Raw genomic sequence first — 26,818 nt, forward strand, 5'->3', positions numbered from 1 at the left:
CACTGTACAGAACGTCAGACCCATTATGAGTCTAATGCGTTTAAAGCAAAACATTTCCGGCGAGAAAAGTGCACACACCTATACACTTCTATTTACCAGTTTGCAATGCTTCTGCGTGTTTTTGTTTTCTTTTTCTTTAAAGCACCAAGTCACTGTTTTTCTTTGCCGTTGTTGTTTTTGTCTTCTTTGGCTATTGTATGTGTTTGGTATATAACAGTAAGATTAAGAGTTTTATACATGTATGTAGGTTTATTGGTGTTGTAAAATATTTAAGATAGGGCTTCATCCACGTGATGCTCATGATGACGGTCTCCTGTACTGATTTTTCCTTTGTTCATAGATAAATATATATTTTGTATCATTTATGTTCATGTATATATAAACAGTATATGCCTTTTAAAAAAAGCAAAAAAAAAAAATAGTTCTGAACTCACAGCATGTGAAGGTGCTAGTCAAAACTGCACCGCTTTAATGGAAGCAAGGTTTTAAAAGTTTTCAAATAGCAAATGCCTTTCCGAGAGAGAAAACATTCAAGCTGCAGGCATAGATCTTTCTCATTTTGAACATCTTCTGTCCCAAGTGATTTCAAGAGGGCACAGACGCATGTCTTCATACCAGGCTTTCTTTTCAACCCAACACACACGCACGCGCGCACGCGAGTGCACACACATGCATTATACTTATACAAACACACACATATAAACAGGATACAGTAGAATTCGTGTTTGACTTTGAAGAAAACTCTCCCTATACCCCTCCTCTGTACCAATTCGAATTAACATGGTATCCACACAGCCTGCAGATAACCTCTGTTTTTTCTACCAATAGTGATTAAAAAACAACAACAAAACTCTATTGACAAAATACTGATGCTGTGTAGAGCTACTAAGTATCAGGCATTCTGCGTGAGACTCAAGCATTTAGGGGCCGTCTCACGATCTCACGCGTGGCACTCATTTTTCTCAAGCATCGGGCGAAGTCTGCAACTTGGGCCTATTATAATGAGCATAGCTCAAAAGATTAAAATGATAGTTTCAATTGAAGGTATATTTTCCTTTTGTCTTTCAAAATAAGTAGAAAATAGTCACTTAAGCATGCACCTGGTCGCATCATTAAGAGCAAAACATTGAAAAAGCTCCCTAATGTGGGAGGCCACAGGGGGAAAAAACCCTCCCACACCCTCGCTCGCGCGCACATTTGCTCGCCGAGATGCTGAGTAATGAAAATCTCACTTATAAAAATTTTTTGAACTTGGCATCCCTGGCTGTGTAGCCCTGTGATATTTCATGATACGCAATCATCATCACTGTTTAGGATCGATATATCTGTTTAGGTGTAGCAACGTCAAAGGTGGAAAGGAAGCCCATGCACAACTGCTCTCCTTAGTACGACGTAACATACACAAGACAACAGGAATCAAGTGATTGCATGCATGTTCTTTAATATACCTGACATTATTGAAGCACAGTATCTGCGACTCCTGAAACCAACGTGGTTGATTTATGACGTAGAGGTCATCGATCTATATTCATTGGAAAAATAAAACCACGACAGTGTCACGTTGGCAGTGAGTAAGATGGTCGAGTTTGATTGCAACTGATTGACAAATGCCTTTCATCAACGTAAATAAGCACCAAATATTCTGTCTAATAGCCATACATGAGTTAAACACAACAAAAGAAAAATCATGGGCATAAATAATCAAAATAATTATTATTGAACTCGAAACGACGATTTCTTGATAAAATTCGTCCTTACATAGGTGTCCTTCCACTCCACTACCGAGCTTTCTCCGAAACACAATAGGGGGCCTATAGCTGTCCCCTAGATTTAGAAAGCGTATATCCAAATTCTAAATGAGGGATATTTTGTAGAGGGATTCACCTCCATCAACCACACATAATTTTGCTTCAGATTAAAGCTTGCGTAGCTCGTATTTAATATGTTTAATGAGTATTCCCTGTTTCCGCAACAAAAAAAAAAAATACGCCTTTTTATTCCATTATTTTGTAATAATCATGTCCAATGTAGAAAATTCTGCATAAATTTAACTTGAATAAAAAAAAAGATAACAAACAAACAAACGAAAGTTTAGGGCTGGTCCACAGATGTGAAAGCCTTTTATCAAGGCCCTCTCGCCGTATGTTGGCTATAACAGGCGAGCGAAGCGAGCGAAGCGAGCGAAGCCGAGCGCGACCGTTCAACTCAGCTGAGCTCACTTCGTTCGCCCCATTTGCTCACCACCACACAGCGAGAGGGCCTTGGCAAAAGGCTACAGGTGTGAGACCAACGTGGTCTGTGTCTTGAGTTCTATAGCTGACACCTCTTTACGTGTACTATAGGAATAGCTTCTATCCTGTTATTCAAACATAGGGGGGGGGGGGGGTAAAACAACCCCTAAAACGGCCTGAAACAACAACACTCCCAAAGAAGATGGGACAAAATCGCAATGCCAGTTATTTTGCGGCCAAAAGGATTTTCAATTAAAAACTCGCAGAATTGTGTACTCTTCGATTTCTTTCGGAAAAACACACTTTAGAATCAAACATTCTTCAGACCATTTTTTTTTAAAACAACACTACTTTGTTCCTGATATATCATGTGTATAGCAGACTTTAAGTGTGATTCTGTTCTCTGAGGTTGTAGTTATAATTGTCATTATATTGTTATCAGAAGAGGTCTATGATACAGCCACGTTATTGAACAGAAAAACGAGTTTCACCTGTGTGAATGCCAATAACGGCCCTAACAGGTTGGAATTGATGGGGGGGGGGGTTCGAAAGTTGGGAACACAGTTTTTCATACATAGTCATATACCCAGCACGTTGTTATAAAAAACGTAGCCAAAATGCAAAAATTGTTCCATTCAGGTTTGAGAAATACAACCTATGATCTATATACACATTATAATACAAACATATAAATTATATCTATATAAATATCTAATATGCCCAATCTCAGTCAGTCCTATTGTGGACGAAGACAGTGAAGATTCGGTGATGATTTATCATAAAACAGACTTGTGAGAGACTAGGCCAACTTTTTTCTTTCTTTCAGACATAGCCTTTGGAAGTACAAGTAATAATTTTATGGTTGTTAGGCAATTCACCCAAAATATAATAACTGCCTAAAAATCAGATATCCTACTTGACGTAGATGATAAATATCTAATTCATTAGATATCGATCTCTCATAATCTTTTTTTTTTTTATAATGAAAAGATATGAAAGAAGTATAAATATTCATATTGTATATAGAATGTTTAAATTAGAGATATTCATAATCGTCAATAATGATTGAGATAAATTCCGCAAAAAACTACGCGGTTAATGCTTCGAGTTCGGCAGCTGATACCTCCTCTGTCTTATTAGGAACTGCTTCTGTTCTTTTCCTATCCATACATCGGACGCGGAGGGCGTACAATCCTTTCAAGTGCAAAAGTCACGCCCACCACGGTTGCAGCCGCGATACTGGGCTGGCTTTGGAAGTCCAGATTGGGAGAAATGAAGGTGTCCATCTTCCCAGCCGCCCAGTAAATGACAGCGAAGAGCAGGAATATGGTAATATACAGATACGAGTACCAGACGTGTACGAAGCGGACGACGATCAGGGTGAGGAAGATTTCGCTGAGGCAGACGACGGCGGGCAAGAGGCCTATGCTGACGTAGATGAAGATCGGTACCTTGGCATATACGAGATAGTACAGTACTCCCCAGTCTAAAGCGGTTACGAAGAGGGTGGGAGCGGCGGTGATGTTAAAGAGAAGCCACTGAATCTGGTATCGGAATTTGTCTGAAAGTACAAAGAAAGATGATTAAGAGACAAAGAGAGAAACAATAACGGTGATCAACACTAAGAAATGACGCGAAACACGGTTTAAACGAAAAAGAGTGATTTATAACCCCATGTCATGCCTTTATCAGATTGGTTTGTATGGTAAGAGAGTTGAGTACAGTTGTCCTCGCCCAAAATGTCCGTTATTTTAGTTGAAGAAATACATATAAATTATACATTTCTGGTTCGTTATTCCGAAGTTTTTTGTTTTTTGTTTTTTGTTTTTGTTTTTTTTTGTTTTGTTTTTTTTGTTGGTGCTATTCTAATCCGAGTAAGAAATGAGGTTCGCCATGCCAAAGGATCGTTCATCCGAAAATTAAATAAGGTTCGTTATTCCGAAGGTTCCTTTATCCAAAAGTAAAATAAGGTTGGGAATTCAGGGGTTCGTATGCAAGCACCTTTTTTCAATTACTGGTTAAAGGGATCGTATAGTTTTGGCTGAGACCTAATTTCAGGTTTCTAACATTTTTTGGTGAGATAACGAGAAATATCTTATCAAATATGAAAGAGCATGTAATTCCATGAGGGATTCAGCATTTTGTTTGATGAAAATTGGGTTTGAAATGACTGAGATATCCAAAACAGAGCGATTCTAAATAAAGTGTGGGACCCACATTTTATTACGATCGCTTTGTTTTACTTTGTTTTTGGATGTTTCAGTTATTCTAAACCCGACTTCCATCAAATAAACTTTGAATTCCTTTTAAAATGGTATGCTTTGTACTATTTCGTAAGTGTTTTCTTGGTATCTCGCAGAAAGTTAAAAGCCCAATTCTCATCTCCACCAATACTGTACCATCCCTTTAACAAGGCCTTCGGAATAACAAACCTTATTTCATTTTCGGATAAACGAACCTTTGGAATAACAAACTTTCGCATCAGATAACGACACCAGTGTTTTCATTAACCAACGTCTATGTAGGTATAGGAATAATGAGAATTTGTGCCTATCTCCGAATAACGTACTTTCGGAGTAACGAAACTCATCCACATTATCTATATCGTCGTCCCCGTTAAAAAAAGAATTCCACTCCAAAATTTTATCAATTTCATAAGAAAGCAAAATGCCTGCAAAACAGTGCGAGAAAACGATCAAAATTGGATCAGGAATAAGGAATTAACAATATGAAATGTCAGATTTTGTCGGAATGATTCTTGACCAGTCGTTATGAATATTCAAATCAGCAAGTTTACGAGGATAAATATGTTCTCACAATATTTCTTATTCATTTCATATACAGAAATAACAAAAATCGTATACGTCAGCTGTATAACTATGAAAGTTGCCTTAAAGACCATCCAAATAAAACTGAACAAGTTGGCTCTAATTATTAAAGGGTAATATGTTTTTACATAGCCCAAAAAGTATTATATATATATTTTTTCAAAATTTCAATTATAACATGCATGCAATGTTGTCAGGGCATGGCATCATCAACCCGCTCATTTGAATATTCCATAAGGACTGGTCAAGAAATGTTTACTGAAAAACTGTGAAATTTCAAAATATCAATAAGGAATTTCATTCTCTCTCTCTCTCTCTCTCTTTCCCTCCCTTCCTTTTGGGATTCATTCAATTTTGGGGGTGAATTTCCATTTTAATGATAAAGAGTATCGAACAAAATAAACCATGCTCTCAGCATTAGCCACGATGTGACAGCGTTGCTCGATTTTTTTTTTCAGCATTATTATTACTACTTTTGTCAATAATGTTAAATGGGTCTTTTATTCTTATGAGCCTTACATGGGATATATTCCTTTATATGTGGGAAAAGGCGATGTTTTAAATCATGGCAGTACTTTTCATTGACAGCATGATGTTACATGGCAGATACTTGAGTTTGTGCTGACCTATTAAGTTCATGCACTTGTGATCTAGGGGTCAGTCACCCAGAGAGCTTCACAATATTAGTTAAAGCAAGCCACCACAAAATAATGTACAACACATTGTCTTTGAGATTGCTCTTCATCAAAGAGGTTGTCACTGGATGGAATGATCAGATGAGCTTCTACCCTGCCAGGGATAGAAGTTTGGTTTTTTTTTTTAAGAAACAATACGCAGGCATCAACAGTGGAATGCATCTGTAGGTGGTAGACCCTCTCGTTAGCTTTTGCGTTGGCTTTCTACTCTTAATGCCCTTGTTGACTCCCACTATCATGAATACCTTCAAATGCTGCATTTTTCCTGCTCTTCACGAAGTTCATCAGAGTATTAAAGAAGGCAAAGCAGACGTAGCCTGTGGTGGCAGTATACGTCCAGACGGGAAAGTAAATGAGGAACTTCGGACCCTGCGTCTCTGCTTGGAGCGTGACGAAAGTTAGCCAAACCACGAAGAAGTAAGCGGCGAGTGCGAACCGATAGAGGGCGTACAACCAGAAAGGTATTCGTGGCTGAAAGAGAGAGAGAGAAAAAAAAAGTGTTATTGCCTGCTTTAGAAGCTATCACGGTGCTTATAACGCAATCTTTGAATCATCGTTGTTTTGAAGTGCTGGTTCAGAAAATTCAACACATTCTGGATTAGGCTTTGAAAGATTTTGCACCAAGCTGTAGTATACACAAACCACGTATGCAAATTAGCCGCAGGACCGGCGGAGCGTTTTCAAGTGTGTGTGTGATGGGGGAGGGGGGCACTTCCCTGGTTCATAAGCTAACAAGCAAAAAAACAAAAAAACAAAAAAGGCCTTCAGCAACTTTTCATGCCACTTTCGGGTTTCTTCAGCTGACAAGCAAAAAAAAAAAAAAAGGTCTTCAGCGCAAAAACATAAACTTACCTCGCTCACACTTCAAGGTCTCTTTCTTTTTCTTTCTAGCGCCACTTACGTCCCATCCCTCCCCCCCCCCCCCGCGGTTCCGCCGGACATGAACCGAGGTGATGATGTCATCGATTCACAACTGTAATTTACGTGCAATAAAATATTTTTTGAAAATCATGACTTTAGTTCATAAAAAATCTCTGCAAACCCTCAACCCCTATTAAGTCTGGTTATTGGAACACACAAACTCTCTCGTTATCTCTCTCTCTTCCCCCCCCCCCCCCCCTCTCTCTATCTATCTCCTTCTCTCACACACAGTCATACACATACACATACAACACATTTCATTTCATTTCATTTCATTTATTTCATTTCCAACAACATTTTCATACACAAAATAACACAACATCAATACAATGTAGTAACAAAGAAAAATACGTGACGTTAACAATACTACGCATTACAAAAGCAAATGAAGACTGAATTAAAACCAAAGTTGCAGGAAATGGAGGAGACATGCTCAAAAGCTAAGCTTGTATTTTGCAGTCTCCTCGTGGACAAAATAACCAAACAACATCAAAAAGTAATTAGCTAGACATAATATAGAAGGTGCACAACACATACAGACCTATACAAACAAACAAACACAAGCAACCTCTCTTGTCAAGAGAAAGATAGAGAGAGAAAAACAAAACACTGAAGGAAAAAGAGGACAAGAGGAAATTATTTTGAAAGAAGAAACAGAAAGAGACAAGAGGACAGGAAAAACACGAGAAAGGAGAAGAAATGAAGGGTCTATACCAGCACACGCGAGGCACATGGTGCGATGGATCACGGAGATAATTATATAAGTACATAATGTAGGAAAGGAATAGATAAAAGAAAAGAATGAGTATAACGAATAGAAAAGAAAGCTCAAAATTAAGGCTAATTAAAATATAACTCATTCAACTATATAAGAATTTATGAACAACTTCTTCAGTTTAAATGTGAATGTGTTTAAGCTTAGAACTTGTTTCATACTATTATCGAGAGAGTTCCAAAATTTGGGGCCAGTAAAAGAAAACATAGATTTAGCAAACATAGTCCTAGTTAATAGTAAATGAAATGAGTTGGATTGAACACAGACATATGCATAGTGATGACTAATAATAATTATGATAATAATAACAATAATAACAATAATAATAATAATAATAATAATAATAACAATAATAATAATAATATTTCAAGTGACATAGTCACGTACATCGCATCGCACAAAACTGCATTTTCACACCCTAATTCTATGACTTTTCGCTGGGGCAGTTGTTTCACGTCAATACACGCACGCGTACGGGTATAACTGAATATTATAGAACTTCATGATAAACCGCAAAAGTGCTTCATTATTCACACCACTATCTGATCAATGGTTGCAAACCCTTTATTCACAAATAAATTAGTATCAAATTTGAGACACTATGTTTTGCAATACAGAGAATACAATGGGAAATCATCTTTAATTACATGTATGTTCTAATGCAATGTCTAAACTTAAAAAAAAACTAAAACAAAAAAAAAATGTCAACTTTCGACCAGTGTCCGCACGATCTTGCCTTCATATTCATGGAATGGTACACAACACTCGTGGTGATAATAAACTGATGAATTGTTTACTTTTCAAGTAGAGTAATGTCACGAGGTATACACCACTCATACTCACGTGCTTTGAGGACACGTCCTTAAGTCGTTCGCAGCTAAGTTTGAAGTCCGCCCATTGTACGGAGTACCACTTTCTGCTCTCATCTTCACTGTTCATGGTCGTCTGCACGGCTGGTGACGAATCCTCCAATACTTGACAACCTTCCGATGTCATTATGGACAGCGATTCTTCTGCAGTATAGAGCACGAGTTGATGCTGTTCATGATAATGTTTCTACCGCATTCAACGTGAAATATACATTTCTCTTAGTGAAGCAAATTCTGACCGAAGATTAATCTTGTGAAGACCGAGCATCATACCAATGATACGCGCACGCATGGAACTGCTATACACGAGCAAATGAAACACGGACCCGCAGACCATGGCTAATGTATAGCTCGAAGGAATCATCGTTCGAGAACATTGAACTGTCTCTCCTTATGAGAGCAAACATTGTATACTATGCAAACAGCCGGTATCTTTTTCATTCCACGTGATCTTCCGAAGTTCATTAAACGTTACCTGCTGTACGAATATTAATGCGATATTTTCCTATAAGTGTCAATACAGCATTTTCAGTTTTGTGTGGCGAATGGTGTTTCGACCAATATGGTATGGCCCGACACATTTCTATAGGCCTAAATCAGTGATTCTGGTGGCATTTCCTGAAACGTTTTGTCAGATATTTTGTTTTCCTGGCAAACTGTTATAAGCTACTGATATCCTTGCATCTGACAAGCTGAGAGCAAATTATTTTGTCGGACAAATTTGTCAGACAAAACGCATTATGAAATCCCCTCCCCCGTGTGGATATGCCGTAAGGGAAAGAATACTTTATGCATTATTATATTTGTATAACTACAGCGTTACATATATATAATATATATATATATATATATATATATATATATATATATGAAGTGTTTGTTCACAAAAACCGATAAGTCCATTTTTGAAGATTTTGAAGTATGGTCTCTGTCATAAGGTACAAAATAATACCTTTTGAATGATATATTGGTAACTACATGTAAAGGTACATTTTTGAAGTTATGGTCAAAAGAAGCAAAAATTTTCTTATTATTCTCTTTATTTTTCTTGACCTTAAATTGCAAATATCTCCATTTGGCAAATATGGACTTATCGGTTTTTGCGAACAAACTATTCATATATATATGATTACATATACGTATATATATATTATATTGATTAAAAAAATAGCAAAGAAATTATTAATTTTGATTTCAATTTCAGTACATAATAACTGTACTTGCACTACTCGTACACACGTTCCTCATACACATTATACCTCATGAACTAACAATATTTTCGACATGTTAAGATGGACATTTTACGATTATCGTCAATTTTGTTTTGTTTGTTGTTTCGAAAATGGTAAAATGATATAAATTAAGACGGCATGATACTGATCTTCTCAATGTCTGTCTTGTACAGATTGCCTTAATGCCTAACCCTAACTTCCTAATGCGTTTTTTTTTTTTTCATTCGTATAAAGATTAGAATATCTTTTTACGGAAATGATGATTGTGTAAGTTTTTGGAAATTAAGATAACGTAAGGAAATTGTATATTTTCACACAGACTTTGTAGCCTCATTTTAATAGACCAATATGATCATAGTAACGTCTTCAATATGCAAGCCGGCTAGAAACAATTTCGGAATCTTTTTCAAATCATACCATGTATAAGAGAAATGATATGAAATTCTGCATGACTCTCAGAAAAGGCTATCTTGCTCAATCTAATCAAGCCAATCCATATCTGCCTCATTACACAATAACTTGTGCTGCTGAATCACCGTCTATATATATATATATATATATATATATATATATATATATATATATATATGTATATATATATATATTTATTTATTTATTTATGTATATATATTGCAGAGCATACTGATATATGTACAAAAATTATATCAAATTCTGCATAACTCTTAGAGAGAGAAAAAAATATATATATCTTTATCAACTTGATCAAATTAATCAATATCTGCTTCATTACATAAACTGCCTTACACTCCCTTGAGAATATAGCATTTCCCAAAACCTGCAGTTTTGGATGGAAAACACGCACGCACGCACGCACGCACACACACAAACACACAGTACCCTACATACTGTATAGCTGATAAATGCTACTCTGTAGAAATGCTCTATGACACAAAATGTATGAATCAAACGAATCAAATATTGACATTGATATCATATCATGTTTAATGATACACAGTTATCATCGATGATCATTCCTTCCGAAGAAGTAGAAATAAATCCCATCTCACTGGTATGCACAACACAATAAAAATTATAAAAATCAAGAGGAATCTAGGGACTGCATGTTCTCTTCTTTCATTTAGCTGGAGTAATTAAAGCATACATTTCAGTGACGTTGAGGTCAATGTAATTTATTCATGATGTCGAGATTACATTTGCATTTATTATAGAAAATCATGTAGAAAAATAGTCAATACAACGCAATGTTATGTCGGCAGTGAGTACAATGTAGCATGGTCCAGTTAATACCTGCAGCTGTATTGAGCAAGTTTCTCATCCTAAACATTAACAGTTTCTGAACGGTGAGGGCCCTACCGCAACAACTACGCGGCGGTCTGTGTCTCGAGCTCGACAGCTGACACCTCGACATGTGGTGTACAAGGAACGGCCTCTGTTCTTCTCCTGTCTATACATCGGACACGAAGGGCGTACAACCCCTTTAAACTGGCCTGAGCTAGCAGCGTTGCTAAGCACACGCCCACGGAGGTTGCGGCCGCAATGCCGGGATAATTCCCGAAGTCGATGATGGGGTAAATGAAGGGATTCCCGAGCGGGTCCGTCCCACCAGCCGCCCAATAAATTACGGCAAATATAAGGTAGACAAGCAGATACGAGAGCGGGTAGACCACGTGTACGAAGCGGACTACGATCAGAGTGACGAAGACTTCGACGAGGCAGACGATGGCGGGAAGGAGATGGAAGCTGACGTCGAGAAAGACCGGTAGTTTTTCGTCCATGAAAGGGTAAAGCGCCAGCCAGTAGACTACGGTTACGATGAGGGAGGGAGTGGCGGTGATGTTAAAGAGGCACCACTGAATTTGGTATCGTAATGTGTCTGAAAGTATTAAAAAAAAAAAATGTTTAAACGAGGGAAAGAGATTAACGGTGCTCAGTACAAAGCAGTAGGCGTGCAAAGCATGATTAGCAAAAATGATTATTGCAACTGATTGACAATTTGCCCTACATCTATCGACGTAAATGAGCACTGAATTAATCAATGTTAAAGTAGTAGCCATGATAAAATAAATCAGGAGCCTACAACGTACCCGAGCAGAATTCGAACCTTCGACCTCATCTTTGGACATTCATTTCATGAATTTGAATAATTGCGCTCTAGGCCTACCCGCTGCACGCTATAAGGATTAGAACCAGCACTTGCTGTCGGGCGGAAGCTCGGTGGTCTAAATAGTGGAGATGACGCCTGTTCGGAGATCAGGAGGTCGTAGATTCGAATCTTGCTCGAGTACGTACACTCATGTTTCTTTTATCATGGCTACTACTAAAACACTGATCAATTTAGTGCTTATTTACGTCGATGCATGGCAATTTATCTATCAGTTGCAATAAATACATCTCGACGGAAGAATTTCATGAATTAGAAAAAGACTATGTCACTGTATTCATAAGACTTAGTATTGAAAGAAAGATAGATGAAGGGGCATAGAGCAGGTGTTGAAACACAAACAGGAGACCAGCGAAAACATCAAAATGTCCCAATCTTCTTCGCCAATGCGTTGCCAACTTTGCAATAATGGAGTAGCTGTGGAGGGTTCTGATGACTCCATGTGAATACACTTGTACATGTAAAAATACACTGTAAACACGTTGCAGATTGAATGTGAGTTTCGCATCTGTTTAAAGAGCCGTCGAAATCATTATATGGCCGGCGCCACGTTTTGAAAAGTGTGGGGGCACTTTATATTTTCTGGTGCCACTTCCGTGTTTCATCAGCTGACAAGCAAAGTTCTGCCACTTCAGGGTTTCATCAGCTTGAAGAAAAAAAAATATAAAAAAAAAAAGATTTTCCTGCGCTTTATCGGCTGGCACACGTCAAAAGCATAACCATAAGTATTCTGCATCCTTTCATTTTCCTTTTCTTTCTCCATTCTTCCCTGCTCCTCTTTCCTCGTTCTTTATTGCCCAGTGGTTGTGTGTGTGCATTTTTCTTCATTTCTGTTATTTCTGTGTTTCGTGTTGTTGTTGTTGTTGTTGTTGTTGTTGTTGTTGTTGTTGTTGTTGTTGTTGTTCTCGTTATTGTTTTGTGTGGCTGCGCGTATCTTCCTTTTTTGGTCAATTTTTCTGGCATACCCGGCCAAGTAGTGTCTGTGCCATGTGCTATAAGTGTCTAGCTTATTATTTGTTTGCATTCTAAAATCATAGTAAGTATTGTTTATAGTATCAGCATCCATTATATCAATGAGTAAATGCACAATAGTATATAGAAAAATTTAATATGAATATATTTTATTGGTATAAGAAATTGGTGCTGTCGTTGTTTTGTTTCAGCATCATATATCAATGAGTAAATGTACAATAGTATATAGAAGAATTTGATATAAATATAGTTTACTGGTATAACAAATTGGTGCTGTCGTTGTTTTGTTTCAGTGTTCCACGTCTTACAAGCTTGGCATCTTAGTGGAACACTGTTTTCCGTTGTTATGATTATTTGTTATTTTTGTTGCCATGTAAAAGTGCATTGCTTCTTTTTTTTACGACATTATTCGTGCATACACTTAATCTTGCATAAATGCCCTTATCAAACGAAAGAAAGACAAATCAACAACTTGTACCGCTTTGAATCATGTTCTCTTTTTTCTTTTTTGATGAAGGAAATAAATAAACTATTGAATTGTATTATTGAATTGAAATGTTTGTTTGTCTATTTGTTGGTTTATTTGTTGAATTTTTTTTCTAGTGCCACTTCCGGGGTGAAACAAATGGGAAATGGGACCAAAATGGGTTACACCCTATGTATTCCTATGCATTGTGCAAAAAAAAAAAAAAAAAAAAAAAAAAAAAAAAAAAAAAAAAAAAAAGGAAGGGGTCCGCGTGTTTGCATTTGTTTGTTTGCTCTGGGATTAATGTACTCATCATCAGTATTACTTTGCTTGTATTGAGTGAATTTTGCACCAGCTTTTTCCCTAGATGCCCTTGTCGTACTCCAACTAATTTGAATACCTTCAATTGCTGCACTCTTTCTGCTCTTCAAGAAATCCACCACAACATTGAAGAAGGCGAAGCAGGTGTAACACGTGGCGACGATGTACGTCCAGTCAGTGAGGTATATGAGGAACTTCGCACCAAGCATGTCCGCTCCTTGCACGGCAAAAGTTATTAGACACGCGAAGAAGTAAACGGCGAGTGCAAACCGATAGAGGGCGTAAAACCAGCTTGGTATTCGTGGCTAAAAAGGAAAATTATAAAAGGTATCACTAGTTATCACCAGTCAAGTTTTGATTGCTGTAGCAAGTGCTTTGAGTGAAACTGTTGAATCAGCGCTGAATCGAACTACAGACTGTACTGATAGAGACAGTTCGAACACATAACGGATTGCGAAGACCATCAAATCAAGCCAGGAAAAAGGTTTTTAGCAACGTAATGATAATCAAAATCGTGATACTTGTTATTGTACAAGCAGAATGGCGATATTCGTGACCACAAAAGAGGTAAAACATGAAACGTTTAGAGAAAAAAAAAATATATATATAGAATAAACGGTTGCTTCAAAACTATCTGTTTGAGTAATGTCGTTCCGAACGGAAGACGTTCGATTACGAAAAAGTATTCAAACAATATCCGAATTGTAATGACCATTAAATTTTTGATTTGATTTATTGGTTTCTATATCATCATTGTACATATACACATTATACAAACATAAATATAAGTTGTATTTTCTTCTTCATTGCCTTCGTACAATGTACAGCAAGAGTACAACAAAGCATACAACAATGCAGAGGGGCTACAGCATGGAATTACTGATATCCAGAAAGCAACGCATTGTTTTTACAGCTTTCCCAAAAGAATACATGGACTTTAAACTTCGAATTTCAGAAGGAAGAGAATTCCAAACATCGGGTCCGGTGTGTGTGACAGATTTCAGAGCCATCACTGTTTTGGGATTATATAAATGAAACTTATCAGATTGTCTTGTTGGATAAGAATAAGAAATTAAATAGGTTATAGGGATTGTAATGAATAAAACACTAATAATGAAAAGTTATACAGATACGTGGTGAAGATTTCAGCAGTCGGCATGCTCATATCATCATAAGAAGCTTTCACTATTTCGTCAGACTTTCATAATTAAAGTTTCGAGTGGAAATGACAGTACTGGCTCAAATTCATTGACCTCTTACTTGATCGTTCTTCCCTTATTTACCAGTATACATCTCTAATTTCTTTGTTCTACATAGGACTGTATGGGGCATATTATACGGATGGATGAACGGACGGACTGACAAGCCAACTAAAAGATATAGACATGATATACAGTCTCTAAAATTCCCCGTCATGATGAAAAACTTGACCTTATTTTATAGTATTACCAAGGATTTATCACAGTTATGATATCATTTCTGGTATTTCGGGTATAGGTGCCACACTTCATACATGTATTTTTTTTTTCCAAGGGGGGGGGGGGGTCGTATAAGAGAGAGAGATAAAACAATGATGTCAACCATCTGGCATCTATCTAATTTAAACACATTTCCTATCATGATACTATGCATATTTCTCAAGGTATCTTCTACGATTTCACTCAGAAAGGCACGCCCCACTTTAACATGTTGATTTTTCCAAATCAACAATGAATATATCAAGTTTGAGTGCTGTATAGTCCGAGTTTTTGTTTGTTTCTTTGTTTGTTTGTTTTTTGGGGGGATGTTGCTGTTTTCTTTGTCAGACTATTAGAGGGATGGTACAGTTTCGCTTGAGATGGGGTTTCAGGTTACCATTTTTTTTTTAATGATGACTGTTTGAGATAATGAGAAAACTCTTATGAAATATGACAGAACATAATAATTCTAAGGGGAATTCAAAGCTTATTTGATGAAAAATAATTGGTTTTGAAATGACTGAGATATACCAAACAAAGCGATCCTAATAAATGGTGGTGTCCATCTTTTTTCGGATCACTTTGTTTTACTTTGTTTTGAGGTATCTCAGCCATTTCCAACCCAGTATATTTTTATCAAATACAATTTGATTTAATTCCTCTTGGAATTGCTTTTTGATATTTTATGAAGTGGTTTCTGAACATCTCGCAAAAGGTTAAAACCTGAATCCTCATCTCAGTCGATACTATACTATCCCTTTAAAGATCTTCCGAAGTTACGTAATTTAGTTTGGCCTGAGTGTATGATAATACACGTAGTTGCGTCTATCTTATGGTTGTTGTGTCAGTTACATAACAGAAGTGTTGAATCCCTTCGGAATGCTGAAACATGTTTGTTTTGTCTTACATGTGACTCATTAAGCGCCTAATAACTTATCCAACTCCTCCTCCTCCATCTCATGACGTCATCAAATGAGATTTTCCCATCATGCACTGCTGAAGAGTATACCATGAAGAAAGCATAATGTAACTTCATTCTGCAAAGAGTATTTGTACGAAATAACTATAGCTATACTTTCACTGTGAATCTAAACATTATGGTAGGCCTACTGATGACAAAGGTGATGATAAATGGTGACATAATGATAATGATACCAACAGCAGTAGGTCTAGGCTTTCCTGCAAGAGATATTGTTTGAAGCGGAGTGTATGAATGGAAGGATTAACGAGTGACAAAAGGCGACGGAAGGAAAGGATTAGGCCTATTGATAAAAGATGCAGCTGCAATAGTAGGAATAGAATTAAAAGATTAACTAGTATAATCCTTTCTTTGTGAATGACTTTTGCGTTGGTAGTATAGGGACAGCTGCGGTAGGAAAGGGGAATGAAAATGAAGAAAGTTGGTTTGGTTAATAGAAGGGGAAGTGATAAAACAAAGGTCCGTCGTTGTACCTATCATTTGTTGCTGGATGGAGGATTATTCCGGTGCGCCGGTGGAAGAAAATGAAGAGAAATATAGAAAGCCTTTCTTTGTAAATGACTTTGGCGTTGCCAGTACAGCCACAGCTGAGGTAAAAAGGGATGAATATGAAGAAAGTTGCTTTGGTTAATAAAAGAGGAAAATGTTAAAACAAAGGTCCGTCGTTGCATCAACTGCAGTTGGATAAAGGATTATTCTGGTGCGCCAGTGGAAGAAAATGAAGAGAAATGCAGGAATCCTTTCTTTGTCGTTGCCAGTGTAGCGACACTGCGGCAAAAAAAGGATGAAAATGAAGAAAGTTACTTTGGTTGATAAAAGAAGAAGTGATACAACAAAGTCCGTCGTTGCATCAACTGCAGCTGGATGGAGGATTAATCTGGTGCGTGGAAGAAAATGAAGAGTAACATAAACAGTGGAAACAATCGCGCTGGGAAAGAACCAGACGAAAGATAGAAGCTATATAGGGTGCCGAGCGTCAATCTCTTGGTTCCTTCTCCTATATTTACATAGAGGAAGGAGTAAAACGAATGAAATACAAGTGCAAGGAATGGTACGTTTATCAAGCTGTTTTACGGTAATGCGAAAGATAATTGTACGCTTTTCCCCCTTAACGTTGATTTGAATATCTACATAAAAAGCATTGACACTGTATTCATCTAGACAAAATGAGTAACAGAGTATCTGTATAATTGTTTTTATTTTGTATGGTATAGGCACGGTTGTGAGAGAAGAAGGAGAGGTAGGTAGTCGGTATGGCCAAAAAATAGATTACGATCTCTGTGAATTTAAATCGGGATTTTCACCATTTCAGTTGGGAGGAAACGTTTTGCCGTTGATAGCGGACAGCGATGAAATATTTGCTGTCCATGGTGTTTGGAATCATTGCTTTGGATGAGGAGTAAGAGCAATATCAAAATGTATAACAAATTACAACGAACAAAGATGATAACATTGCAGCTTCGCCATATGAAAGCATGGGGAAGGGGCTCAAGGAAGCAGAACAAAAGAAGAAAGCATGCGTACATTTTACAGAGGCGATGTAATTGAATTTACATTGGTACATGTCATGAAATTTGAGCATCTATATCAGCTTTCTTATGCGATTTTTTTTTTTGTTTTTAGAGCAGTAGGTTGTTTTTTTTTTTCTGCTCCAGCATCACAATATAATTCCACATATCTAAGATATGTAGCTGCCGATTTATGTAGGGCTTACTACATGATATGACATTACAGTAATCGTACTGACGTTCCCCTGTAGGAATATAGTGTAGTAGTCTGCGATGGCAAGAAGATCGTGAGCGCGTAATATTTTTTTGTAGAGAGTCATGATGAACGCTTTGATTTGACTTTATTTACGTGCCGATTATGCAAAAGTCAAGAATATCCATCGGATTGACGAGATGATTGCACAGCATTAAGAGAAACGCACTTAAAAATACATCTGCGGTGAGATTTTTTTGCTTGTTTAATATAGTCGCAGTGTACGATTAAAAAAAAAAAACCACCCAGTAAATTGCAAGACGCAGATGGTCCAATCAAGTTTATTATTTCTTTACTTCGAGCGTACTCAAAGTACTGGCGAACACGTACTAAATCATTGCATAGCGCAAAAAAGTCATACGTAGCAAATGTTGCCACTGTAATTTTGAGAGGGAGTGTCAAATATCATGCGGTGATGAAAGGATGAAACGCTGTCAATGAGTACTGCAAGTGGCTGTTTGGATATGAATCGAATGTGAATTTATAGCGCGCAATTTAAACGCTACGATGGGATCTTTGTTCAAAAGTATCTGTACAGTGTCAAACCTCATTTTCACCGTTCAGGGGGCCCGTTTCATAAAGCTTGTTATCAGTGACAACTGCCACATTTCTATGACAATTTTGCTCTCAGCCAATCAGATGCAAGGATTTCAGTAGCTTATCACATCTATGACAACTTGTCACTGACGACAAATTTTATGAATGGCTCTGGCTTTTATGTCGAACACATTTGCGCTGTTAGAACTGAAACAAAGAGTATTTCCCCCATTTTTTTAACACGATAAAAAAAAAAAAACAGTGAAGGGAAGAATTTTTGATAACTTCATGCAATTACTTCAGAGGCTCCTATATTCATCATTCCTACTTTCTCACCGGTGAATACCAAACATGGCTCCTTCTTCAACTTTATCATAGGCAGCTGTACCTGTGGTAGCAGCTACTCGAGAAAACTGTGCGCGTCAGTTGGCTGAAAATGCTTTTCATTTAAGATGCAAGACGCACTCTGGTATCGTACTGTTTGTGTTGTGGATAATTTATCATGTTGTAATGATCGAGTGTCGCTTGCCATAATTATTTTTGATGATGTGAGTAATGTTAAAGTCGATGTTGAAAGCTTAACTATATTGTTGAGTAGAATGAAGATGATTGTGACACGTGATAATATAGGCCTAGTAGGTAAAACACGTATCTGAAAATGTCTGTACCGATACGATGGCTATGTTTTGACTTTTCAGGAGAAAAAAAGAAATAATTTGCCCATATCTGAATTTAGTTTTGAAGATCTCATTTTAATGTACAGTCGTAACAAGTCGAAACAAGTTTGATTTTACAAAATGGATAAAAAAAAGCAGACATACAAGGAACGAGAGCATTGACTATAAAACAAGAATATAAAGTGAAAAAAAAAACGGTGGATGAATTGCGTGAGAGGGGATACATTTGAAGCGTTCTGAAAGAAACAACAGAAGAATAACTGAAGGTAGTGTGGAATTATTTTACGCTTGATTTCTTCACTATGCATTATCACCGCATGCTTTACAACAGGATGCTCACACTGAAGTGAAAACCAAAAATCATCATCAAGAAAGACCAAATTTGCCGTTCCCTGCCTGGGTTATTGAGCTAGAGAAGACATTGATGGAGCTTTTTGAAAAGAGGAGGCAAGCACGATGCTTTCGACGTGGAAAGGTGGGACATTGGAAGAGAGAGTGCCCCTGTTAGACTGAGAAACAAAAACACGCAGGTAAGAAATTTGGTGAACAGTGTCTCTGTCAGACCCGTTAGATCGCACAAAATTCGTGTTCAACAAGAGAATCATAACGCACGATTTTAAAACTATGCCGTGTACATGGTTATTGTCAAACGAAGAAATCAATCGAGTTTCTTGCACTACTTTTTTAGATTACATACTGTCGGTGAATTTCAGTTTCCATATTGCGATGATAAAGACTAATGTAGATTTCTTACAAGCGGATTTCATAAGAGACAGAAGTGTATATCGTATTAAACATTTTCTGTGAATATCGTTAGTTTGTCATAATAACGTAGTTCCGGATCTTTGACAAGATTTCGATGTGATATCTTTTTATCGATTTTCCCAACCTTATTTTAACGTATTTGATGTTTGACGAATATTTTTAAACTTTACTGATTTACACTTGTACGGTTGTTCGTCACGAGCATCACGTTCAGTAGCATTTCTTAACGATAAAAATATTTCGTAAGTGGTCAGAATATCTTTGGTACTTGGAGATTCTATTTGATAGTTGATTTGAGTGTCATGACATACCTACGTGTTGTGAATGTTTAAACATGCAGTCATTCAAGCATGTGAATATGTTTAATGAAGTGACAAGAGAAAACGAAGCAGTTTGAAAAAACACAACAACATTGAAACGTGATACTTGTCGTTCATTACACAGCTGATATTGTGAACGAAGGAATACATGTACAGTGTGTTTGTATGTGTGTGTGTGTGTGTGTGTGTGTGTGTGTGTGTGTGGTGCGTGATTTATCCTACATAAACTGTTCGCGTGCGAGAGGTGTTTGCGGCGTTCCCGGTATATCCTATACTATCGTAAATCACGATGTAAAGTTAACGTTTGCAGTAACATTTCGATACGTTACAAATTTCTAGTCACATATTTTCTATTCTACATCAAAGATCTTGATGTATTCGATACAAACATGAAATAATTTACAATCACAAAAGAAACACAGGTGCGCAAAAATTCGCACCACACACACACACACACACACACACACACACACACATACAAACACACTGTACATGTACCATGAGCTTATCATTACTGTCAGAAAAAGAACGCATTTTTCAAAGATTGTATTCCTTCGTTCACAATATCAGCTGTGTAATGAACGACAAGTATCACGTTTCATTGTTGTTGTGTTTTTTCAAACTGCTTCGTTTTCTCTTGTCACTTCATTAAACATATTCACATGCTTGAATGACTGCATGTTTAAACATTCACAACACGTAGGTATGTCATGACACTCAAATCAACTATCAAATAGAATCTCCAAGTACCAAAGATATTCTGACCACTTACGAAATATTTTTATCGTTAAGAAATGCTACTGAACGTGATGCTCGTGACGAACAACCGTACAAGTGTAAATCAGTAAAGTTTAAAAATATTCGTCAAACATCAAATACGTTAAAATAAGGTTGGGAAAATCGATAAAAAGATATCACATCGAAATCTTGTCAAAGATCCGGAACTACGTTATTATGACAAACTAACGATATTCACAGAAAATGTTTAATACGATATACACTTCTGTCTCTTATGAAATCCGCTTGTAAGAAATCTACATTAGTCTTTATCATCGCAATATGGAAACTGAAATTCACCGACAGTATGTAATCTAAAAAAGTAGTGCAAGAAACTCGATTGATTTCTTCGTTTGACAATAACCATGTACACGGCATAGTTTTAAAATCGTGCGTTATGATTCTCTTGTTGAACACGAATTTTGTGCGATCTAACGGGTCTGACAGAGACACTGTTCACCAAATTTCTTACCTGCGTGTTTTTGTTTCTCAGTCTAACAGGGGCACTCTCTCTTCCAATGTCCCACCTTTCCACGTCGAAAGCATCGTGCTTGCCTCCTCTTTTCAAAAAGCTCCATCAATGTCTTCTCTAGCTCAATAACCCAGGCAGGGAACGGCAAATTTGGTCTTTCTTGATGATGATTTTTGGTTTTCACTTCAGTGTGAGCATCCTGTTGTAAAGCATGCGGTGATAATGCATAGTGAAGAAATCAAGCGTAAAATAATTCCACACTACCTTCAGTTATTCTTCTGTTGTTTCTTTCAGAACGCTTCAAATGTATCCCCTCTCACGCAATTCATCCACCGTTTTTTTTTTTCACTTTATATTCTTGTTTTATAGTCAATGCTCTCGTTCCTTGTATGTCTGCTTTTTTTTTATCCATTTTGTAAAATCAAACTTGTTTCGACTTGTTACGACTGTACATTAAAATGAGATCTTCAAAACTAAATTCAGATATGGGCAAATTATTTCTTTTTTTCTCCTGAAAAGTCAAAACATAGCCATCGTATCGGTACAGACATTTTCAGATACGTGTTTTACCTACTAGGCCTATATTATCACGTGTCACAATCATCTTTATTCTACTCAACAATATAGTTAAGCTTTCAACATCGACTTTAACATTACTCACATCATCAAAAATAATTATGGCAAGCGACACTCGATCATTACAACATGATAAATTATCCACAACACAAACAGTACGATACCAGAGTGCGTCTTGCATCTTAAATGAAAAGCATTTTCAGCCAACTGACGCGCACAGTTTTCTCGAGTAGCTGCTACCACAGGTACAGCTGCCTATGATAAAGTTGAAGAAGGAGCCATGTTTGGTATTCACCGGTGAGAAAGTAGGAATGATGAATATAGGAGCCTCTGAAGTAATTGCATGAAGTTATCAAAAATTCTTCCCTTCACTGTTTTTTTTTTTTTTTTTATCGTGTTAAAAAAATGGGGGAAATACTCTTTGTTTCAGTTCTAACAGCGCAAATGTGTTCGACATAAAAGCCAGAGCCATTCATAAAATTTGTCGTCAGTGACAAGTTGTCATAGATGTGACAAGCTACTGAAATCCTTGCATCTGATTGGCTGAGAGCAAAATTGTCATAGAAATGTGGCAGTTGTCACTGATAACAAGCTTTATGAAACGGGCCCCCTGAACGGTGAAAATGAGGTTTGACACTGTACAGATACTTTTGAACAAAGATCCCATCGTAGCGTTTAAATTGCGCGCTATAAATTCACATTCGATTCATATCCAAACAGCCACTTGCAGTACTCATTGACAGCGTTTCATCCTTTCATCACCGCATGATATTTGACACTCCCTCTCAAAATTACAGTGGCAACATTTGCTACGTATGACTTTTTTGCGCTATGCAATGATTTAGTACGTGTTCGCCAGTACTTTGAGTACGCTCGAAGTAAAGAAATAATAAACTTGATTGGACCATCTGCGTCTTGCAATTTACTGGGTGGTTTTTTTTTTTTAATCGTACACTGCGACTATATTAAACAAGCAAAAAAATCTCACCGCAGATGTATTTTTAAGTGCGTTTCTCTTAATGCTGTGCAATCATCTCGTCAATCCGATGGATATTCTTGACTTTTGCATAATCGGCACGTAAATAAAGTCAAATCAAAGCGTTCATCATGACTCTCTACAAAAAATATTACGCGCTCACGATCTTCTTGCCATCGCAGACTACTACACTATATTCCTAAAGGGGAACGTCAGTACGATTACTGTAATGTCATATCATGTAGTAAGCCCTACATAAATCGGCAGCTACATATCTTAGATATGTGGAATTATATTGTGATGCTGGAGCAGAAAAAAAAAACAACCTACTGCTCTAAAGACAAAAAAAAAATCGCATAAGAAAGCTTATATAGATGCTCAAATTTCATGACATGTACCAATGTAAATTCAATTACATCGCCTCTGTAAAATGTACGCATGCTTTCTTCTTTTGTTCTGCTTCCTTGAGCCCCTTCCCCATGCTTTCATATGGCGAAGCTGCAATGTTATCATCTTTGTTCGTTGTAATTTGTTATACATTTTGATATTGCTCTTACTCCTCATCCAAAGCAATGATTCCAAACACCATGGACAGCAAATATTTCATCGCTGTCCGCTATCAACGGCAAAACGTTTCCTCCCAACTGAAATGGTGAAAATCCCGATTTAAATTCACAGAGATCGTAATCTATTTTTTGGCCATACCGACTACCTACCTCTCCTTCTTCTCTCACAACCGTGCCTATACCATACAAAATAAAAACAATTATACAGATACTCTGTTACTCATTTTGTCTAGATGAATACAGTGTCAATGCTTTTTATGTAGATATTCAAATCAACGTTAAGGGGGAAAAGCGTACAATTATCTTTCGCATTACCGTAAAACAGCTTGATAAACGTACCATTCCTTGCACTTGTATTTCATTCGTTTTACTCCTTCCTCTATGTAAATATAGGAGAAGGAACCAAGAGATTGACGCTCGGCACCCTATATAGCTTCTATCTTTCGTCTGGTTCTTTCCCAGCGCGATTGTTTCCACTGTTTATGTTACTCTTCATTTTCTTCCACGCACCAGATTAATCCTCCATCCAGCTGCAGTTGATGCAACGACGGACTTTGTTGTATCACTTCTTCTTTTATCAACCAAAGTAACTTTCTTCATTTTCATCCTTTTTTGCCGCAGTGTCGCTATACTGGCAACGACAAAGAAAGGATTCCTGCATTTCTCTTCATTTTCTTCCACTGGCGCACCAGAATAATCCTTTATCCAGCTGCAGTTGATGCAACGACGGACCTTTGTTTTAACATTTTCCTCTTTTATTAACCAAAGCAACTTTCTTCATATTCATCCCTTTTTACCTCAGCTGTGGCTGTACTGGCAACGCCAAAGTCATTTACAAAGAAAGGCTTTCTATATTTCTCTTCATTTTCTTCCACCGGCGCACCGGAATAATCCTCCATCCAGCAACAAATGATAGGTACAACGACGGACCTTTGTTTTATCACTTCCCCTTCTATTAACCAAACCAACTTTCTTCATTTTCATTCCCCTTTCCTACCGCAGCTGTCCCTATACTACCAACGCAAAAGTCATTCACAAAGAAAGGATTATACTAGTTAATCTTTTAATTCTATTCCTACTATTGCAGCTGCATCTTTTATCAATAGGCCTAATCCTTTCCTTCCGTCGCCTTTTGTCACTCGTTAATCCTTCCATTCATACACTCCGCTTCAAACAATATCTCTTGCAGGAAAGCCTAGACCTACTACTACCAACTGTAATAATAATGACAATAATAATAATAATAATGATAATAATAATAATAATAATGGGTATTATCATTATCACTTAATTATTATTATTATTATTATTATTATTATTATTATTATTATTATAATCATCATCATTATCATTACAATACAATTGTAATATGATGATGATGAGGAGGAGGAGGATTATTTATTTCAATTTAACCTTAATTTTCATTTTTTTACACATAATTTACACTGAAAAATACTTCAATTCGACATGCATTTTATGGAATGATACGCAGTTTAATCATAAGATGTTCAATCATGTCTGTACGCATTTCAAGATGAGGCATGTGAGGCATGTCGAGCACTAAGATACAATTATGATGATAACAATAATGAGAAAATGTACAAACTTAAAGCTGAAAATAAACCACTATATATAAAGAAACCGCGGATGCCATGATAATGAAAAGTTGCTGTTAAATACATAATGTAGAAACTACTGAATACGACAGTCTTATAAAAGCGTCATCGACCAGTTGTCATTAATCTCTAGGTATGAATGTTTAGGCCAGCACATCGATAAATTAAAGATTTTACTGATGCGGAAATATGTATCAAAATTATACGCATCTAAGCGATGATGGAGTGTAGGCCTAGGGGTCGACCTGAAAGGCCTGTCCGAAACAGATCCCCGATCCATGCAGCAGAAGCCTGGTGGAAATGAAATTGGGTGAATTCTACCTCCCCCGCCCCAGCAGTCCCTCCGACCTCACTTACAGAACACACGTTAAGCCATCTTATGTCATACATTATTCAGGGGGAAAATATCAATTCAGAACTGCTGCGTCATTCAAGTGAAGTCATAACGTTGCAAGGTCATATCCAGTGCAATAAACGCTGCATGTGTACTGTCAGAGGCACATAGGCCTTACAGGCCCTGTATAATATTTGTGTGTAACGCACTGCCTACCAGTACCATTTACAAAAATAGACAAAAGCTGATGTATATAGGTCTACTTACTGTCTGTACATTGACACATTTCTATCACCTGGTATCACCTCGTATGATCTCTATAATATACTCACTTGTTGTGAACACACACCCTTTGGTTGTCTGCAACGTAGTGCAAAGTCCGCCCTTTCCACGGAGTACCACTTTCTGCTCTCATCTTCACTATCACTCATCGTTGCCTGTACGACTGCTGATGAGTCCTTCGAAACTAGGTGATCTGTCGATGCGGTCATAAACAGCGATATGAAATGATTTCTGCTCTGGCGATCTCGTAAAGCACAACATAGTGATCACGCGTTCCCAATCCGTGTTCACTGTATATTACCTTTAACAGTTGTTTGTGAAGCTAAAAGAATCGAGCTAAATCTACACACGCAGCTATACCTTGTTTACAGACTTGTGGAAACCATACATAACCACACAGACACGTATTCACGGTTGACCGAGTATAGACGAACCTCCTGCCGGCAGATTGATATCCCTCGAATGAATCTTGTTTTCATTGCGCAACGCTGTAGAAATATTGTCCCTCTTTTTAAGAGAGGGTGTGAATTTTGTTTTCTTTCTTTCTTTCTTTCTTTCTTTTTTTTTTTTTGGGGGGGGGGGGGGGAGGGAGGGGGGCGGCAACGTCAAGCTACTTCCGTTCGCATTCACCGGAGGCAGGGAGCTTTTGGAAAGTGATGCAGGCTAGGAGGTCCCCTTCCTAATGCAAAGTACAAGATGAACGCAATTTGCAAGTGTACACTATGACCTATACACCGTACTTCTCTTTTCCGGTGAATTCGAAATCCTTTTCTTTTCTATTTGAAGCGTTTATTTGCGGAATTCCCCACTCATCCTGTGTACTCTGTGTGAAATGGTGATTGGTGTAGTATGAATGCATGGTTTAGAAACAAGCCATGTAACCCCCCCCCCCCCCACACACACACACACACTACACGCATACACGCATATGGAAACCCCCCCCCCAAAAAAAAAAAAAAACAAAAACAAAAACAAAAACAAAAACAAAACAAAACAAAACAAAACAAAACAAAACAAAACAAAACAAAACAAAACAAAACAAAACAAAAAACAAACAAAAAACAAACAAAAAACAAAACAAAACGATGCAGGCATATTGTTTGTCATTTTGCGATGGTTTGTTTGGTTTACAAACTTGTTTTTTATTAATTTGTTCGTTTTTGTTTTTTTGAAGGAACGTGTGTCGTTGCATCACAATTCGTCGTGCGCATGGCAGATTGTTGTTAGAGCACTTCCGTGCGCATGGCAGATTGTTGTTAGAGCACTTCCG

The 26,818-nt window shown here is 37.3% G+C and overlaps 2 protein-coding genes across 2 annotated transcripts; both read right to left on the minus strand.

Moving 5' to 3' along the window:
* Positions 1 to 3,391: 3,391 nt before the first annotated feature.
* On the minus strand, positions 3,392 to 8,446 carry LOC140227873 (uncharacterized). The gene is made up of 3 exons (XM_072308260.1): positions 8,294 to 8,446; positions 6,000 to 6,225; positions 3,392 to 3,792 (listed from the first exon to the last, which is right to left on the minus strand). Exons 1-3 carry the CDS (start codon positions 8,444 to 8,446, stop codon positions 3,392 to 3,394), a joined length of 780 nt encoding a protein of 259 aa, XP_072164361.1.
* A 2,332-nt stretch (positions 8,447 to 10,778) lies between these two features.
* Positions 10,779 to 25,715, minus strand: LOC140227246 (protein rolling stone-like). The gene is made up of 3 exons (XM_072307666.1): positions 25,599 to 25,715; positions 13,533 to 13,758; positions 10,779 to 11,406 (listed from the first exon to the last, which is right to left on the minus strand). The coding sequence occupies exons 1-3, from the start codon at positions 25,695 to 25,697 to the stop codon at positions 10,895 to 10,897; spliced, it is 837 nt and encodes a 278-aa protein (XP_072163767.1). The 5' UTR covers positions 25,698 to 25,715; the 3' UTR covers positions 10,779 to 10,894.
* Positions 25,716 to 26,818: the final 1,103 nt, after the last annotated feature.

The sequence above is a fragment of the Diadema setosum genome, chromosome 4 (genome assembly GCF_964275005.1).
Source record: "Diadema setosum chromosome 4, eeDiaSeto1, whole genome shotgun sequence".
NCBI lineage: Eukaryota > Metazoa > Echinodermata > Echinoidea > Diadematoida > Diadematidae > Diadema > Diadema setosum.